The 20,531-nt window shown below is 47.3% G+C and overlaps 1 protein-coding gene across 1 annotated transcript; it reads left to right on the top strand.

Annotated features, from left to right (window-relative positions):
- Positions 1 to 15,299: 15,299 nt before the first annotated feature.
- On the top strand, positions 15,300 to 20,179 carry LOC144726639 (trypsin-2-like). The gene is made up of 5 exons (XM_078605379.1): positions 15,300 to 15,419; positions 17,275 to 17,434; positions 18,081 to 18,340; positions 18,872 to 19,005; positions 19,935 to 20,179. Exons 1-5 carry the CDS (start codon positions 15,380 to 15,382, stop codon positions 20,082 to 20,084), a joined length of 744 nt encoding a protein of 247 aa, XP_078461505.1. The 5' UTR covers positions 15,300 to 15,379; the 3' UTR covers positions 20,085 to 20,179.
- The last annotated feature ends 352 nt before the right edge of the window (positions 20,180 to 20,531 follow it).

Here is a 20,531-nt window from a genome sequence, read left to right as displayed (position 1 = left end):
TATTCCTCTCTGAGAGGCTGGGTTCTTTATCCCTCTCCCTGTGTTCTGGATCCGAATTATGATTCTTAGCTCTGTATACCCATGCCATGTACGCCTTGCTCTCTATGCGGCGTAAGGATGCGGTTTCTGGATTCAAAACCATTCTCACCCTTTCGGTAATCTCTGGGCTCAAGGATTCAAAAAACATAATTTTGAACATTTTATCTCCTTCGTGGTATTGATTCACATCGCCTGCGTAATACGCTCTTTTAAATTGTACGAGGTAGTCACGTGGATCTTGGTCCATGCCCTGGGTCATCGATTTTACAGCATAAAACCCCTCAGTGAGTGTCGAATATTCTCCAAACTTCCGAATCACTGCCAGGCTCAGTTGTTTAAAATCATTTCTAACCTTGTGTGGTAGTGACTTTACCCATGGGATAGAATCTTTATTTAAGCTTCGTTTCAACAAACTCGCTTTTTCATCCCGTCTCATCAACCCTCTAATCATTGCCTCCTCTTCCACTGTCGCGATATGTGTGTGGATATCCATGGACTTATTGTGGGGGTCAAAATCGGGAATTCTGACTAGAGCCTTGTCCATCAATTTAAGGGTTTTACTGGTGAATAGGTATTCCGAAAGTTGGTCGCCGTCAGCGTCATCATCAAACAAGTTATCATCAGGCAACCTGTCACTTTTATCTGTTCTGTGTGGGGCGTGATTAAGCGGTGTGCATTTCCTGTGTGCGCGCCCAGTGCCGTGTCGCTCGTGTTGCCATTTCCCTTCAGTTTTTGCCTCTGCCCTTAGCGGAGCACGTCCTGTCGACTTTACTTTAACATTTTGCTTCCCTCTATCTGTGAAGTTGTCAATCTCAGATGTTTTTGTTTGCATATGTATCTCTCCATCCCTTCTCTCGAATGAGTGTGATTTAATGTTACTTCCATATTTATTCTGTGGATACACGTCTGTGAGTTTCGCTGGTGTCGCGAGCCCTGATTTCTCCTCCCTTACGATGGTGTGAGGACATTTTTCCTCGTTTATTAGAGACGATTTCTCTCCTGTTTCCGAATTTTCCTTTATTCCACCATCCCTGACTGTATGCCTGTGTGAGGAGGAATGAGTCCTGTCCTGCCTTCTCTGCAGCTTTTGCATCGTGTTCGCCTTTGTTACATTTTATCCAGTCAATTAGTTTCCTCCGAGGTGTGTTCGTGTTATCGATACAGCTCCCTCCCCATGTCTCTCTGACTGTACTGCTTTGTAACAGATTGGTCGGTACGTTTTAATACGAGCTCCCCGTACCCCGTCACCAATTCAAAAATTATTCTTAATCCTATCATCTCAGGTATGGCGGAAGTTACTTTGACATTCCTTTTCAGAGAACTTATACACAATTGTATCACAGGATGCGTCAGTTCAACTCGAGCAAATAATTTCAGCCCAGCTGTCTTTGTTATACTCTGCTACTCTGGTATTTCCCTTCAGAGCGCGTTTTGTTTTGTTTCACGCCCGTCTACAATCACAAGGCAACGTTAGTTCACAACTCTTTGATTAACACAACAGTGATTCGTTCCTGAATTCATGCATAAACTGTCTGCGAGAAATCCCGGACAAGAGCCCCCATTATGTTGTATATGTTGGTTATGAAAATTTTGATGTGTTGTATGCGTGCGTGGGTGAAATTATTATGTTGTATATGTGGGTTATGAATATTCAGTGAAAATAATAGTAATCAAATGAAATTTGGCCAAATGTGTAATTATCCGGAAATATGTTAATTTTATGTAATTATGCACATTTAATTATGCCAATTCGAGAGGTAATCGTAGTAATTATGCGAGTGGGTGTAATTATGATAATGCCAGTCGTTATGATAACCAGACCCCGCCTCGGTGACGAGGGTGGGTTATCGATCGGAATAAGGCAATTAATCGTATGCAGTTATGCAGGTGTGGTGTAAGTATACAAGATTAACTTAGATTAACTCGGCATCGTTGTCTAGGTTCGTCTCATTCTCGCTTATCTTTAGGTCCCCGGTTCACCCCGTTATCGCTTTAACATTTACTGAGTATGTGTTAGTGTGTTTATTAAGGTCACCAAGTTCAGATCTCAACGCAGAAGCAGATCTTATGCATAAATTTCAGGAAAGAATCACACAACCACTTCTGTATTAATCAATTTATTACTAATTCAACTTCGACTATGATATAGTATGCGAACTCTCAATCTCGGAACGTCAATACGGCATCAATACAGTATCATCAACGATTGTCTGATTTCACTTTGACAACGGCACATAGATCCCGCATAACGCGATGGTTGTTAGTGTGAGAGAGAGTCGTTAAAACATGCAAATACTATGCTAAGAAAACCTTAACGTTAATGAATGAAAGATACTTGAAAGATTATACGGCGATAAAACACAATCAAAACAGTTGTTATTCTTAAAGGCACCAATCTCAACAATTTATGCGATTAAGAGTACAGCCCACTAAATATTAAAGATAAAAATTACGAATACTCTTATAAACGACGGATGGCCATCACTCGGTCTCGAGTGTTTCTTCACAGCCACGGATGGCTTATGGGTTCGAGTGTTTTTGAGTGGTAAGAGTTGTCTTCACTAGTCAGTGTTCGGAGTCGGTTCTTTATGTCAAACAGACGCCTGGTGGTCGTGTGGTGAGGGGGCGGTGCGCGTCATACGTATTAGTCGCTCCTCTGTCACCGTGGTGAATTGGTTGGATGCCTGTTGATACGCTGTCGTAGTTCGGAACCCGGTCGGTAGGTGGCGCCCACAGCTCGCTCGCAGCGCGCAGTGCTGGGTCGTCACCTCGTCGCCAAACCGCGACCTTCAGCTGCAGAGCGACCTTCGACTCGGCAGAGGTTGGCCCACGCAGGCCGAGTTGAGCTGTCAAGCGGGTCTTGCCCACCTGCAGAGGAGACGGGGAGCCGCTTGAGTCGAGCCCCGAGAGCCGTCTGAACTCGGCTGAGTCCCAGAAGCTGAAGAGTCGAGCCGACCCGTTAGTCGCAGCTCGCCCTTGAGTCGACCCGCTCGGTCGAGCTGAAGATGAGTCGAGCCGACCCGCTGGTCGAGCTCGGCTGGTGAGTTGACCCTTCTGGTCGAACTCGGCTGGTGAGTTGACCCTTCTGGTCGAACTCGGCTGATGAGTCGAGCCGACCCTTCCGGTCGAGCTCGCTCATGAGTCGACCCGTTGGTCGCACTCGTGATGAGTTGACTCTCCTGGTCGAACTGGTTTCCAATGCTCAGAGTCCTTTCTTTTATGCCGAAAAATCCCTTTGGGTCCTGCCCACAAGGCGGGGTTTTCTTTTGATTTACTGTGTCAGGATCTGTCCGTGTGTAGGTGTGTTCATGTGTGTGTCCGTACGTCCGTGTGTCCTTGTGTGCATCACCCACGGCATATTTTCCGTTGTCATACTCCCTCCATAAAATCCATGAGCAAACAATCAGATGTTACAAATTGCCTCGAAGTCGTCTCTCTGTCTGGGTGCAATATTATCTCTTGTCTGGCCTTCTTCATGAACCAAAACACAGACGTTACAAATCGTCTCACAGGCGTCTCTGTCCGTGTTGCACGACCTGGAGGGAGGGGCACACTCCCTCCGACCCTCACAGACGCACACAGACATGGTTAAAAAGTTTTAAATTAACATTTGTCCCTTACCATTTCCCAGTTATGATTCTGTATGTAGCCTAAGGTGTGTCGTTTCCCATCGTGGTGCTTGACCCAAGTGGAGGTGCCTCCCCGAGCACATACACACTCCCATCCCGCGCTGCGGGGATACAAAGACGGCCGGGATCTCCCTTTCTCTCCGACCCTGGGTTTAACATCGCTCTTTTATTATGTATTTTATTTCGACCTAGTGGTGATTTATCCCGCTATCCTGGCTTTTCATAAGTTTTACTTTTGTCTTTCATGCATAGGCTTATTATTATTAATTTATTTCCGATATCTTAGGTTAAGGGGTAAGTTTCTTGATCCTAGGAATTCGTATTCCTTGGTGTCTGCATGGTTATATAAGCGGAATATAGTTGACGGTGAATAGCGTTAACATTGATGTTATGTACGATATTATGTATTGTGATGTCTTTAACTTAACTTGTTCGGCTTTACTGACATGAAGTTGTATTCATAGCCTGGCAGTCTTTGCCTCACTCTGTCTCTGCTCGCCGGTGTTGTTGCTGTCCAGCTGACGCCGTTAACTCAAGGCCTCATTAATTTCCGTCACTCCTTGTAGGTGAGGGCGGTTGAACCTTGGAGTCAGTTCTGGTTTTTGTCTGCTTGCTTCTTCTGATGTCCCCTGACCCCGGGAGTTATTATTCCTACTTTTATGGCCTGTCGAAGCCCGACTCGCTGTTGCTGGGCTTGGTGTGTTGTTCCCGGCTTTTTTGCTTACGTTTGCAGTTCGCCATGCTCTTAATTTCCTTCCCTCTTCAACCTTATATCGACTATTCGCTCCTGTCTGGGTGCGATTCAATTTTGACTTAGGAAGGTTCTGATTGTCATATGCTTCGGGTCGAGTTGTATATTAAAGTATGGAAATAACATTTCATATTGACTTAATGATGGTGATGGTTCAGTAGGCGTAACTTGTGGCCTGGTTTAATTGGAGTGGGTGTGAATATCAATAACTTTAGCCTACCCTGTTGTTAAATTCTGACTTTAACGTTACTTTAATAGCAATACAGAATAATTGAGCTTTTCGACTTAACTAGGCGAACACGAACTTTTGGTGACCTCCGCAGCCTTGTTATTCAGCTGAGCCTGCAGCCTTGAGAGAGGCACAACACCCCTATTCTCGTCTCACTGTGGTCATCCAACCTTCTGCTCTGGGAGTGTTATTCTTAATTTCAGGTCAAAGGCCCCCTCACGTTCAGACGCGCAGGTTGTTAATCAGCTCCCTCCCCTGTGCACACAGCGTTGCTGACCCACTTCATTTGACCACTCACCCTGGATTTAATAATTTAATTCCTTAAAACCATGCAGGATGGTTGGCTTTTTGCCTTAATTATGTCTGGCTGACTCTCCCACTGTCTCTGCCGCCTGCACGGGTGACATATGCCCGTTCATCAGGCCCCCTCCTTCCTTGAAGCAAGGTTGCAAATTCTGCCATCCTAGCCCTCCTCCAGTCCATTACTTAGTGACACCTGGTGTTTTGCAGTCTGCTGTGCTTTGGTGTGTTTTCATTCATTATATATCAATGATGATAATATATAAAAATATCAAGTTTGGAAGAAGGGTTAGGATACAACAGTAGACACCCGTGTGTGGGTGCAGACACCCTTGTGTTTCTGTCCGCCTTTCTCCCCGTAACAACCACTACACATGTGTAATACGAGCGTTCACCGCCGATCGCCGATCAGTGGGATAGGCTCCGCCGCCTGGGCCATCAACCAGTCAGAGGGATGAGCCGAAGTTAAGGGCAGAGCTTAAAGTCTCTGGGTAGTAACCAGAGGTGGGACAAAGTCATTGTTATGCAAGTCCAAGTCGAGTCGCAAGTCATCAAATTCATGACTCGAGTCTGACTCGAGTCCAAGTCACATGACTCGAGTCCACACCTCTGGTAGTAACCATCTAGAATGGTCGTGAGGGGGCGTGGCTGTAGGCGGGGCTTGGTGACGTAGGTCAGGGGATAAAAGGGAAAGCGGAAGAGAGCTCAGGGTAAGTGTGTGGAGTCAGAGAGCGGGACCACGTCTCGCGCCTCCAGAACGCCAGCGGCCACGTGGCGGGCCAGGGGCTTCCTCCTCGCGAGCCGCCTGTCAATGGCGCGCAGGAGCGCGAGCGACAACATCTAACCGCCCGGGAACGGGAGTGCAGCCGTGTCAGAGTGAAGAGCGCGGAGCTGTCCAGCTGTGAAGGAATGAATAAATAATAAAGAAGACACACGTTCCAGATTGTCGTCGCAGTGGCTTATTACACATGTAATATTGTGGCCAGAGGCTTTGTTCAGCTAAATCGAGCTTATTTCACGGCAAATCATTCATGCTACCAAACGGATAAAACTGATCCCATTGCTGCATTCCTATCTACGGAATTCATGATTAAATAATGTAAACAATTGCCACATTCTCAGCGCGGTTACACTGCACGGTGCTTGCTGTGATGTCACAGAACACGGAATCACTCTGTGATCTTACAGTTCACTTTGTAAGCTGTGATTTTACAGAGAGCAGAGATATGTAACATGGAAGGAAAAATCCTGCAGGGCTGGTCCACACGCAGCGCGTATTGGAGCGCAGCGTGGTCGGAGCGCACTTTGAATCGTCTACCGTACAAATAGGGCCAATATTGCTGCACAAAACACAATGGCGAGCAATTCCCGGCGCGTAACGCAGTACTGCTGCTCAGCCGGAAACAGCACCCTGCTACCATACGCGACCACGTGCTCCACTCCGTTGACAACCTGTGGTAATACCGCACCAATGCCGGTATTACTGGCATCTGTATCCAAAACAAACGGTCGCGAAAAATTCAGGGTAACACAGGGGAGGGGCGTTAGCCAGTCGATCACGAATGGAGCGGAACACGGATTCTTCCTCCTCCCCCCAATGGAATTTTTGACCATTAGCCATCAAGGCGTGGAGCGGTTTTGCAATGGACGCGAACCCGGCGACAAATCTGTGATAATACGATGCAAAGCCGATAAAACTGCGCACCTCACTCGCCAAGGTGGGGGTTGGCCACGTCATAACGCACGCAGTTTTCTCCGGGTCCATCGCAATACCCGATTCACTATGTGGCCCAAATATCGAACAGATTTCTGGAGGAGATGACATTTTTGTGGTTTAAATATTAGGTCGGCCGCACGCGATCCAAATGCTCATCAAACGTACGACTGAAGACAATAACATCGTCCAAATATATCGGGCATGAATCCCACTGGAGGCCCACCAAAACCAGCTCCATCAATCGCTGAAATGTGGCTGGCGCTGAGCGGAGCCACATAGGAAGCCAGTTAAACTCGAACAACCCTTGCGGCGTCAGAAAGGTCGTCTTGGGTTTTGAAGCCTCATCAAGTGGCAGCTGCCAAAATCCTGATAAAAGGTCAAGGGTGGAAAAGAACCATGCCCCCGCTAAGGCGTCCAGCGAATCATCCATCCGAGGCAAGGGGTATGCATCGACGACAGAAAGCTTACTAAGTTTTCGTTAACCAACACAAAATCGCAAGCTGCCATTGTGCTGCTTAACAAGCACGATCGGAGCACCCCATAGGCTGGTGGATGGTGAGATGATCTCTGCGGCCAACATCTCATCAACAGCCACACGAACATGTTCCTTTTCTGCTAGACTCAGGCGGTAGGTATTCTGCCAAATCGGGGCGGCATCGCCCGTATCAATATGGTGGCTCAAGAGGGATGTGCGACCATTATAAAATTTGCTCTTACAAAAAATGTCCGAAAATTCATGCAAGAGTGCTATCAGCTTCCGCATTTGTCCCGCGGATAAATCACCACACTCAGAGCAAAGCGTCACGGGGCCTGCGAGCCTGAACGCCAACCCCGACATTCCCCACGACATCCTTCTCCGGACGCGCGGGTGATGCATGAGCCAGCATGGTACCCTCCTGAATGACCGTAGTGTCTGACCCGGCATTGAGAACTTGAATGAAAGGCTCTTGGTCCTGGGCCACCAACGTCTGGGCTGCCATGAGCGACATCCCTCGATTAAGCTTATTTGAGGGCCCCAACACGATACCGTCACACACAGCACACAAATCGAGCGGTTTACACAATCGGAGGGGCACCAACATTTGAGCACCAGGCAGAATCCGCACCGTTCGGCGTGCAAGTGCCTGCACCATAACATTAGCAGAACACATGCGGGTCGGAGACGTGAGAAATGCCATACGCCGTCCCGACAGCATCCACAGGTTCTAAAACGCGACACCGGGGGGGGCAAAATATTATCAGTTCCGAAATAATGGTCGAGGACGCGCCAGTGTCAGCAAGCATATGGATTTCAACCCCCTCAATGAACCCGTAGGGCCGACGAACCTGCAGCTGCCACAACCACCCGGTGGGCCAGCTCAGACCACTGATCACGCACATGTACCGACTCCCCCCAAACCCGCGTGCGACCCCGACACAAATAGGACCCCCCCTGCTCGGCCGGGCTGGGGCTAGCTCCGCCTCTCGCCCCGCCCACCCTCTCGATCTTTCTCGCCCTTACCCGAAGGCTCTCGAAAGCTCTTCCCAGACCATGTGACCACCCTTTGGCCCCCTCCACCTGTGGCCCCCCTCCAGTAACGACCCGTCACGTGGCCACAGGTCAACCAGAGTAGCATCACCCGTTGTTACCCTGGCTGAGCTGACGCTCTCTCAAGTAGGAGCCCGCACTGCGCACAGCGCATGGTGCCATAGCGCTAACCAGCGCTCTCCCAAACCCTCACTAGGGTTGGTACTGCACGCCGTGTCCGGGGTGTACGCGATGATGGTGCATCTTCCGCCGTGGCCTCGCAGGCCCGGCACTACACAGTGACCTTCCCAGTCACTACAGTAGTAAGTGCACACATTGGGGTGGGGGGGAGAAGAGAACATGACACTTTGAAGAATTTACCTCAGCGTTGTGTATTTTTTGCATTTTTAACGTGAATGAGTAATCCACCCCCCTCCACCGATAACACGTGTGTTGCGTGGGGCAACCCCCGGGCATCTTTAGCGCTCGCTGAGCAACGCGAGAAAATAAATAAATAGAAATAGCACAAAATTGTTAATTTAACTAGTGGTACCTCGGTATACGCCGTTAATTCGTTCCAGAAGGTAGGACTTATACCGAAAATGACGCAAACCAAACGAATTTTTCCCATAAGAAATAAAGGGAAAGGAAATAATCCGTTCCAGAGTATAAGAAATTAGATTTTATATGGCATATTATACATTAATGGGATTGTATAAAATAATTTAGACACTACTTATTACTAAAATGCATACATAAATTAAAATAAATGCATACAAAATAAATTTTAATAAATTTAAATAATAAAATTTAACGTCACTTTACGTTGCTGAGAGGAGTTGATAGCCTATGAGGATGGTGGTGAGGAAGAGATGTTATTTTTTGGAAGGAGAGTCCCCTTCCATTAAAACTTCAGGAAGCTAAAATTCTGGGGTTTTACTAAAAACCTGTCCATTGAAGTTTGTTTTTGCCTTCTTCTAAGAATGTTCCTGAAGTGTGACATTGTCTGGTCATTCCACACAATACTGTTACGGCTTGTTAGAGCTTTATTGGGGTAGTATTTTTCTGCTTTTATCACTAACTTTCTTAGGAATGAATTCGCAAAAAATTCACGTTAAAATGAGTTATAGCAAGGGTTGTGCACTGAACGAGACCTACAGGCAGACTGAGGAGCGGAGCTTTGTTTCAGTCGTGAACGGGATATACGGGTATGCGGTGACTCATCCCGACCCATAAAAGTTCTAGCAAGCGCGTCGTATCCCAAGCAAGACGTCGTATCCCAAGAAATTTTTTTTCTCGTCAAAACACGATGTATACCAAATTCGACGTATTCCAAAGCGGTCATATACCGAGGTACCACTGTACTTTAAGATAGTTGACAGATGGAAAAATAGAATAGCGCTGGCTCACCAGGTGGCTTATGGCGTGGTACCTTGCTACTTTTTTTAAACATAAACCTCACGGTTTTCGAGACAAATCCTTCACAAGTAACATCCAAAAACACACAGACGGACAGACAGACAGACAAAAAATTACGTTTATATACAAGACTAGCGGGAAGTACCCGTAATTGCCCGGGCAAAAAATATATTTCAAAACTTCTCTTAAAAACCTTACATGTACATACACAGATACTAAGGTATTGTCAAAGCCCGGTGGGCCATTTGTCCATTTCTTCACCAACAAAATTATAAGAAGCTTGCAAAAGTCCAAAAACTTAAAGAAAGTGTGGGGTAAACAGTTAATCTAAAAGGTTTCCGAAAATTGTCGACCCACCCCCTCATAAATATCTTTACCCCCGCGTAGGTATATATACGTCCACACCCTACATTCAACAGAGCAAGTAGTATCTATTGACTTTGTAGTTGTATCTACTGACTGTACAGTAGTATCTACTGAGCCAGTAGTAGCTACTGACTGTATAGTAGTGTAATAAACGACTTCCACGACAGGTTGAGACTTGCGTCCTTTCTTTATTTAGTGATGACTGTTCGGCTCCGCACTCCCTTCTGGATGGTCACCTTCTTTCTCGCCGTATGCACGCGGTCACTGCTCTTCCGTCCCCGCGCGGCATCCCTCAATCTCTCTCCCCTGCGCACCACTGGTCGACGGCGCGCCAGGAATCTAGAGCTTCGGCCCTCGAGACTGCCACGTGGCCGGTGGCGTGACGAGATGGCGGAGATGAAGTCCGGACTCCAGGCATCCACACCGACCCCGAGTCCTCCTCTTGCCTCTCCTTATATCCCTCTCGACAGAGCAAAGCTCCGCCTCTACCCACGCCCCCCTCAAAACTTTCCCGATGATTCCCGCATGTACCCATGAGCTCCGCCCATAAAATTTAGCCCAGATGGAACCCTTAGCCCTGATTGGCTATGACCGATGCAGCAGTGCCTATGCAGCCCTCCGTCGGCCGTCGGTGTGCTCTCTCATTACAGTAGTATTTACTCACCGTAGTGGTATATACTGACTGTTTTAGTATCTACTAACTCTATGTAGCAGTATCTACCAACTCCATGGCAGTATCTACTATCACTACAGCAGTGCATACTGACTGTGGTGGTACCTGCTATGATTACAGCAGTGCGTACTGACTGTGGTGGTACCTGCTATAATTACAGCAGTGCATACTGACTGTTGTGGCACCTGCTATGATTACAGTAGTACATAATGACTGTGGTGGTACCTGCTATGATAACAGCAGTGCATACTGACTGTGGTGGTACCTGATTTCACTACAGCAATGCATACCGACTATGGTGATACCTGCTATCACTACAGCAGTGCATACTCACTGTGGTGGTCCCTGCTATGTTAACAGCAGTGTATACTGCTGTGGTGGTACCTGCTATGATTACAGCAGTGCATACTGCTGTGGTGGTACCTGCTATGATTACAGTAGTGCATATTGTGGTAGTACCTGCTATGATTACAGCAGTGCGTACTGACTATGGTGGTACCTGCTATGATTACAGCAGTGGATACCGACTGTGGTGGTACCTGCTATCACTACAGTAGTACATGCTGACTCTATCGATCTTATATATAAGGGAAATTTGTGAATGTGTGTCTGTTCAAAATGTTTAGCATACTGCCCGACATGCAACCAACTTAATATTAAACGGGAATAGGCCCAAGGTTTTCGTGACTGCAAGGATCCATACTCTTTGGTTTTTTCGGTAATGTCACCTAGGTAAAAAATTTTTTTTAAACAACTCAATTAAATCACGACGTTTCGGGCATAACACAAGCATCCGTCTTCAGGTGGGGACAACGCAGTGACAGCACAACCGCTTAAGTGTGTCAAAGAGATGGCTGTGACGAGGAATTATATAGTTGCTTAAGGTGAACGTCGTCACGAACGCCTACTGCGTAAAACGCGCGGAGTAATTAAGCCCCTGCGCTCAAGCACCGGGCAAGGATGAAGGAATGTTGACTGGGTTTGCGCGCAACACCCAGGCCCAATGGTCGATCAACGTCGCTGGGATTCGCGCGCAAAACCCGGACACAAGGGTGGATGAACGTCCGCAGGATTCGCGCGCAACACTAGGCACGATGGTCGATGAACGTCGACGGGATTTGCACGCAAAACCCGGGCACAAGGGTGGATGAACGTCAGCCGGATTCGCACACAAAACCCGGGCACAAGGGTGGATGAACGTCGACGGGATTCGCGCGCAAAACCCGGACACAACGGTGGATGAACATCGGCCGGATTCGCGTACAAAACCCGGGCACAAGGGTGGATGAACGTCAGCCGGATTCACGTGCAAAACCCGGACACAACGGTGAATGAACGTTGACGGGATTCGCGTGCAAAACCCGGACACAACGGTGGATGAACGTCGGCCGGATTCGCGCGCAAAACCCGGACACAACGGCGAGCTATTACCGACGACACTCACGCGTCAATCTGTTGCACAACCGCACGTGGTTAGCGTGGCGCAAACGCGACGGCGATCGGACCGAGGTTACCTCGCGTATTTCACTCGTTATTCACGCCAGCACTGAACGTCCGCAATCGTTCATCAGTGAATGCGCGACGATCATCAGACTTACGCGCGCACTCACACCACCCCACGCCCTCTCCACACCCACAGAAACCACACGTTGGTATCTTGTGCTAGTATTTATTCCCGACGCGACTGTAATTGCACACTCTCTGTCTCGGAGCCAGAATCACCCAGCGAGCAGTTTCCCTTATTTGTGTTAAATCCCTCGACAGCTCCCTATGCTATCTCTCCCCTTTCTCACGCACTTACGATTCTGCACGGATGCGCAGGGAGTCGGGGAGGAGCGAGGCCGCACGAAGTTCCTACTGGGGACGGATCCAAGCTGGGCTGCGGTGTGTCACTCGAACGCTCGAGTGGCCGGAAAGTTGACTGTCCCGATTGCTGACTGGAAGAGAACTGAACTCGGGGCTCCTCTATCCTGCTTTTATTCCGTTTTAAATCAAAGGGATTATTGGCTAAGCTCTGTTACCCTCCCAGCCAATCGTCCGAGAGCCAAATCCCTCGCAAGCGTGCGTGCACAGACGGACAGACAAAAAATTACTTTTATATATAAGATTTACTGTACAGGACTGGATATGCATATTACACGCAGTTCTCCCTTAACATTCTCACTTCCGAGTAACTTAAGAGCAGTTGCGGCTCCTGCAAAATCTCTCAGGGGGGGGCAAATGTTTGGATGATTGATAAGGATAAGGTCCACCCATGCAATGGATAAATTAACAGCTTAAGCATGTAAAGGCAACTTCACTACTTTAATATTAATGAAAAATAAAGTGACTCTTACAATACATCTCCTTGTTTGTTTCTATACTCACTATTATTACACTACTTACATCACATTACTCGCTTAATACACTGCTTACTTATACTGAAATTTTGCTCTTCTCTCTTTCAAAGTAGCAAAGTGATAAATTACTCTCTCATTGAAAGCAGGCATGTTCCTGACTAGTTCCCTCTCCATGGAAAGCATAGCCATTGCATTCAGACGTTCCTGTCCCATTACATTTCTCAGGAATGTCTTGATTCTCTTTAAGGTTGAGAAACACCTCTCAGCTTCAGCAGTTGTCATGGGAGTGGTTATGAGGATGTTCAACAGAGCAACAGTCTCTGAAAAAGTATCCTGGAGGTTGTACTTCAGCAAAACCTGGTACAGCGCTAGTGCACCACAGCAGCCCTCGAATTCTGGACTCTCATAAATGACAGACAGTTCAGTCTTCAGCTTCGCCTTATTTAACATAGGGTATGCCCTGACAGTGATGTTCAGAGCCTCAACAGGGAATGTATGGCCATGCTGTTGAAACATCTCTCCTTGTAGCAGCGTGGCACTTACAAGGTGGTCGGAAAAGGAGAACCTTTCTTTGGTGTGCAATACAGTATATAATTTAATGTTGGGTTTGTCTATGGCAGTATATAGTAGGGTGTAGACTCGTGTGATGTAAGAGAATAAAGTTTAGATGCAAGCATATTATATATATATATATTTTTTTACGACATAGAATTGTAATGTATTACTTACTGTTAGTAACTCAACGTATTGTAGAGTATATTTAGTATACTGATGATAATATGTAGTTTATACTTTAGTTGTTTACGTGGTGGTTTTAGTTACTGCAGCTACATACTATTAACACTCCTTCCCTTCATTAATGCTACCCTTATCCCATCCCTTTGATGCTGCTAATCCTGCATAATGCACGGGCATATGCAGTACTAGTCACATACCTGCATTTCCCATAAATATGCTAAATTCCTCTTGATATTTCATATTCTTTTGTTAAGGCTCCCCCTTTCTTCCCCCCTTCCAACCCAGCTTATATACATGCTCCAAGCACGTGTGCTGTTTCATTCAAACGCTGTTGCCTCAACAGACCTGGTTTTCACCTGAGGACGGCTACTTGCGTTGTGGCCGAAACGTCGTGAGAATTATTTTATTATGTTTTATTTTTATTATTTTATTACTTCCCTTCTACGTGACTTTACCGAAAGAACCAAGAAGATGAATTCCTGCAGTCACGAAAGCTTTAAATCGAAATTCCACTAGGTGGCGACAAATACAATTGTTGACTGAAACGTGCTGACGTATGATGACGTAAGCACGTTAGTGCGAGCCCTCCCGGAAGCCATAGAGAATGCATTGCAGCGCCCGCCTTTCGAAAAAAATCATCTTTGAATGTAAGTCTATGGGACCACTCTGGGCGATTCTCAGCCGGAGTGAAATCGCCCAAAAAGAGGCGGTACTCCACAGAACGTGACATGACGCTGATTGGACTATATCCAGAGGCACAGTAACGGCTAGCATAGCTCTGTGGTTGAATGAGATTGTTAATGTGATTGAAAAAGTCCCTTTCACACATTGGTGGTGCGTTGCCCAATCGCCCTAATGAAGAAACCGCCCCTGCTTAAGAGCACGGTGTAGTTATTGACGAGTATGTGTTGAGTTGTTGCTAATCGTACTTTGTGCACCACTGCCAACGCAGCAGCAGAAGCAACACCAAACAATCTGGTCAACTGAGACGTGCTCGGAGCACCGATCTCGGACCAAGCGGTGAGGTTTGTGAAAACGCATCCATCATTATTCTTATTAACATAATTTTGGTGGAGCGGTGATGCAGTGGTAGTTTCTGCACTGTGCTATAAACCTGGCGAACCCTGAGTTCAATTCCCAGCCACAACTAACATCAGTGACGGTCGAACAACCCCCATGACTTGAAAGGCGTTGGGAGACCTTCATCCAGTAGTGGATGGCAAACTAATTGAATTCTGCAGAGCCGTTTACAAATCATGAAAACGAAAATACGAGTCTTTTAAAGTAAAGAACAGCGTATAATGTTTCTGTGTTAAGGCAGTGCGGACGACAAACGTGGCGATATTTGTAGTTTGTGCTCATTTTCTTCTCACTCTTTTGCCATTTAAGGGAAATGTATCTTCAACTTGACAGGAACACCACAGTGGAAGGCACGCATATGAACAAATAAAAAGCGCTTGATACGGTTGTGGCGTATAGTTCCGGTAAGCGGTTCTGGCTATTTTAGTATCGGCTGGGAAAATATTGATGGGTTTAATGAGGCTTCCACAAGGCACTGGGCAGCACAGAAGATACCGGACAAGGCCACGAGATAAGGTGGAGCTGCCGGTTGGGATATAAGGCGACTCTGGGCAGCAGCTCAGCATCGTCTTGCTCACGAACCACAAAAAACATGCACGGGCTCATCCTCGCTCTTCTCGTGGGTGTCGCTGGTGAGTTCCTCCAGAGACTCTGTGTGTCTTTGTTTGTCTGTGTGTGTGTCTTTGTGTCTTTGTCTTTATTTGTCTCTGTGTGTATCTGTGTCGGGAGCGATAGTGGAACGGTAAGCATGGTGCGCTACGAACCCAGCGACCTGAGTTCAATTATGACGATTATCTGAACCGGTCTTGGTCTCTCCTAGGTAGACTCAGCCTCAAATCAGTACCTGGTTCGATGTGTAAACATCGCCAGCCTTTTTCATAGGTGCTACTTGCTAACAGCAATTGCCCAAACAGTCTGTTCAGGCTAAACTAAGGATGTTTGTCTTTGTCTCAGTGTGTGTCTGTGCCGGCCATTATAGATGCTCGCTGACAGAAATTGCCCCAACAGTCTGTTAAGGCTATACGGGGGATCTTTGTCGGTGTCTTGAATAAGTTTGGGGAGCGGTAGTGTAGCAGTTACCGTGTTTCACTACGAACACGGTGACTCGAGTTCGATTTTGAGCTCACGGCCAAACATGAGTGGCGAGCGATGTGATCCAAATTATTTTGGTGCGATGAAAAATGGCAATTGTCCAAAACGTCGTATATGATATATTTTCCTTTTAAAACAGAACCCCTAATGACCAGCGTGAGGTATTGTTAAACCCCCAATTATGTATGTTAAACTTCTTTCGCACCGTACTAAACACAAAAAGCAGTTTTAAAGAAACGACCAACACAGAGTGGGGAGGACTTCATTCTGCATTCGATTGACAAGAGGCTGGATATTATTATCATTGTATCACTAAATTAAAACAAATATCTTGTCGTGGCTACATAGAGAGCAGCAATAGTGGTGCAGCTGTCGGTGCGCTGTGCTATGGTAACCAATGGCGCGGGGTTGAGCTTCCTGCAATGTTCCACAACGGCTGTTGCCCATTTGTATCCGATTTACCTTAAATCCAAAAACGATGGCGTTCACTTTTACTCATTTAGCCTCAACGGGAAACGCTCCTTTTTATCCCGCTAGGAGAGACAGTGAGGAGCGAGATGGTGATGACGATGGTGTAGATTATAATCGTCCGATTAGCACGGTTGACTAAGTACGGTGCGACAAGAAGTTCAATATACAACGCCACAGCTGTCAACCCATAGGGTTTACCCCGTATTATTGTACAGAGTAATTGAGTTTTCGGGTCCATACAGCGTACTGTGGTTTAAATACGGGCAAAAAAAAAATTGTGTCTATGTTTGTGTTTCTCCCTTGTGATGAGACTTTGTAGGGTGAACGTTGAGATTTGTAAAGGGCATGGGTGACCAATACAATCTTAATTGGTCTGTAATAAGGTAGACACTGACAAGGGCGTGACAGGTATGCAACACACATCCGTCTGGCAATGACAGTGGGGTGATGGCGTTGATAATAGTTGTGCAAGCGATAACTATTATTACTTATAATAATATGATTTTAATACAGCTTAATTCATGCAAATTGCTGCTGTAGAATGTGCAAAGCGCCTTTGTGCAGATTTGGCACAAAGGCCCAGGGGAAACCCACAGACAGACGCGTGGGAAAGCAGAACAGACCCCAACAACTTCCCAAGCTTTATAGTCCCACATTGGGGTGTTCGAGCAACTCTAATGTTGGCGATGATTGGGATGTTGCTAGCAGTGAGACTGCTTTCAATGAAGACATCGACGACTATGATGATGAATGTTGGTGGATGCAAGTTAATGGCCCTGGACATACATCGACACGACTGTGTGTGTGTGTGCTGGCCACCCACTCCAACGCGTGCGGTTCCGGCCTTCATAGGTGCTCGCTAATAACACTTGCCCCAACAGTCTGTGAAAGCTCTCCTGGGGGATCTTTGTCTTTGTCTGGCAGCGGCGGCCCCATACATGTATGAGGACCACATCGTGGGTGGCTACGAGTGCGCTGCCCACTCGCAGCCGTGGCAGGTGTCCCTCAACATCGGATACCACTTCTGCGGAGGCTCCCTGATCAACAGCGAGTGGGTCGTGTCTGCCGCTCACTGCTACCAGACGTGAGTGCGCTGCGCGGACAAGATCAAATCTCCTCGCTGTGTGCGTGTGGGTGACTGGGAGGCTGAGGGGGCAGAGATGGGGCTGCTATCTAAATTACACGAAAACGTCCGTATGTAATTTCGTTACATTTGCAATTTGAAATTGGTATATAAATTACACACCTAAAAGAAATTGGTCATTCGTACATAAATTACATAAGTCAACAATCTGAATGCGTTTTGCCCATCTCTGCGTGGTGGTGTGATGTTCTGGTGGGGTTTTGCCGAGTCACGGCACTGCAATCTCCATTACCCATATTACATTTCTCAATGGACACTGAGGTGTTGCTCAACTCCCGTTAACAGCCTTGAACCAGTAGTGTAAATTCCAAATTCCTAATTTCGTGGGCGAGTCTCCCCACAGGAAAATCACCCTACAAAGTAGTATCAATGTTATCAATCTCAGAGGGGAGATGGGCCAAGTGAACCCCCAACTCTGATTTTGAACATGGAGCGTTTCACTTTGGAAGATGCTCGTTGTGCCCAGCGTGATAGCAGTAGGGAATAGGAATAGCGGGGATGAGATGCCGAGTTGCAAAGTCATTTAAGAGCCGTATAAATGCAATTCCTCATCATTACCCTCGTCCCTCCCCCCCTCCAACCCCAGCGCGTCGCGCATCTCCGTGCGCATCGGCGAGCACAACATCTTCGTGACCGAGGGCACCGAGCAGAGGATCCAGGCCTCCAAGGCGATCCAGCACCCCCAGTACAACTCCTGGAACATCGACAACGACATCATGCTCATCAAGCTGTCCTCGCCAGCCACCCTCAACCAGTACGCGCAGCCCATCGCGCTGCCCTCCTCCTGCGTCAACACCGGAGTCATGTGCACCATCTCCGGCTGGGGCGAGACCCAGACCAGCGTCGGTGAGGACGCGCCGCGCTCACCGTCCCTACCCACCCCCCTTCTCCCCCTTCTACTGCGGCAGAGACGTGAAGGGAAACGCGGTCAACATCTGCCCCCATGCAAATCGTACACGTCTTTCTAATCTGGAGAGAGAAGTTGTTTACTCGTTAACGCAGCCACATCACGGTTGGGCGGTTACAATTACTACGAGTATTGTTGCATGCAGTGGGAAACTGGAGTGCCTGAAATGAGGGGATAACACTTAAACACCTAATCATGGATTTATATAATTATTGTACAGCACTGGCACAAAGGCCCAAAACGCCAAGCGGCCAGCAACACACCGCGCTACTGAAGACGTCATGAACGAGAGTGAATACGTTTTCTCGAATTGAACAACGTAGCGAGAGACACTGACAGCGAATTCCTAAGCTGCAGGCGGTGTTTTGACCCCGCAGCGTGACAAGTTCGATGCGTCATTGGCGGGGTGCCACCCTGTGCTGCGTGTTCGGCCTCGTCACCTCCTCGACCGGCGTTGTCTCCCCCCACAGGCAGTCCCGACGTCCTCATGTGCGTCCAGGCGCCCGTGCTGAGTGACACCTCCTGCAGGAACTCCTACCCCGGTGACATCACCAACAACATGATCTGCCTGGGATACCTGGAGGGCGGCAAGGACTCCTGCCAGGTGAGACAGCGACATCGAAGCCGAAGGAGCTCGCTTCGATTGGAGAGAGATTCGAGGAACGGAGGGACTATAATTTGGGTTTATATCGTTTCACGTCAATATGCTGAGCAAGAAGTAGGATACGGTATTCATATAAAACGTGCAACAATGTAAACAGGGAGAATGTATATATGTATATTTGTATTTTAAAAGTATTAAGCCTAGCCTTGGATTTGGCAGCAAAAGATGGCCGAAGGGAATTCCAGACTCAAGTGACCAGAGTAATTGGTGAAAATTGTTACACGTGATTTGCTTTGTGAGTGCAATTATCGTGTGACCACACATCGCGTACGATAATGAGCTGCGTTGGTAATATGTTCAAATATGCATTGACAGAATTGCACCCATTTGTAACATGAATACGACGTTCGCTTGCTACTCCCTGGTCTCGTCTGCTTGTAAAGTCAAATCGATTTCCTGCTGCAATGACCATTGAGCCACTGGTGCTCACCTCACGTTTACAGCCCTGAGCATGGTAGAAAAGTTATTCGGCAATCACCGTTGACTTTGTCAGAGAAATGATGGGATGAGTCAGAATCAGAATATTTACTTATGCTGGAGGAACCGATGAGCTATAAAGCTCTCTTTTATCAGATGTCCAGTTGGGGCCGGTATAAACGTTACAACAAACAATACAAAACACCGGTTTAACACATAGGCTTTCGCGACCAATATAATCCATAATATACGTTTTTTGGGGTTATATCGTGGATACAACAAACAAAAAACCTTTATTAATACAAACCGCGATAGGAGGCAACCTCCAACCAGGACTTCAACTCGCAACACCTTACGATTGACAGCTTCTTGCTCTACCGCTGAGCCACCAGATGCAGGAGACAGCTGCTAACCCCCGACCCCCCTGACACCTGCTTCTGCCGCCACCGCAGGGAGACTCCGGCGGCCCCGTCGCGTGCAATGGCGAGCTGCAGGGCATCGTGTCCTGGGGCCGTGGTTGCGCCCTGCCCAACTACCCCGGCGTGTACACCAAGGTGTGCAACTACAACGCCTGGATCGCGCAGACCATCGCGGCCAACTAATCGTGGATCTAGCACACTACTCTACACCGCGACCATAATGATAATCATGACGACGATTGTTATGGTGTAACCAAATGAATAAAAATGTGAACCAATATTTTCTCTTAATTTCTGTTTTTGTGAGCTTGTTTTTATGGGGTATGCACTTATTTAAAGTCAATTTCATAGTTTGTTGACTTTAAAAGCCAAAAAGTCAAAGTGAATGCCTGTTTAAGGAGCACTGAGGTAGTGCTCACCTCCTGTTTGCAGCTCCGAGCCAGTGGTGGAAATTCCACATTCCTATGATGGGTCAAGTCTATCCATAGGACAACTACATTCGAGTCGAATCATGAGTCAATCCACAACCAGGAATTGAACTCCCAAACTTATTTTTGTAAGCCACTCACTCTGATGCTGGATACTATGGTCATGATGTATTGGTTAGCACATTGTATTCTGAACCTGGTC

The sequence above is a fragment of the Lampetra planeri genome, chromosome 24 (genome assembly GCF_965212315.1).
Source record: "Lampetra planeri chromosome 24, kcLamPlan1.2.h2, whole genome shotgun sequence".
Classification (NCBI taxonomy): domain Eukaryota; kingdom Metazoa; phylum Chordata; class Hyperoartia; order Petromyzontiformes; family Petromyzontidae; genus Lampetra; species Lampetra planeri.
This window is presented reverse-complemented; position numbering and strand designations above follow the sequence as displayed.

Bases quoted from the DNA above. Each gene is read 5' to 3' on its own strand.
- LOC144726639 (XM_078605379.1), top strand. From the start codon at position 15,380: ATGCACGGGCTCATCCTCGCTCTTCTCGTGGGTGTCGCTG. The intron at 18,341-18,871 runs GTGAGGACGCGC...CTCCCCCCACAG, and splicing joins CGAGACCCAGACCAGCGTCG to GCAGTCCCGACGTCCTCATG. The intron at 19,006-19,934 runs GTGAGACAGCGA...CCGCCACCGCAG, and splicing joins GCGGCAAGGACTCCTGCCAG to GGAGACTCCGGCGGCCCCGT.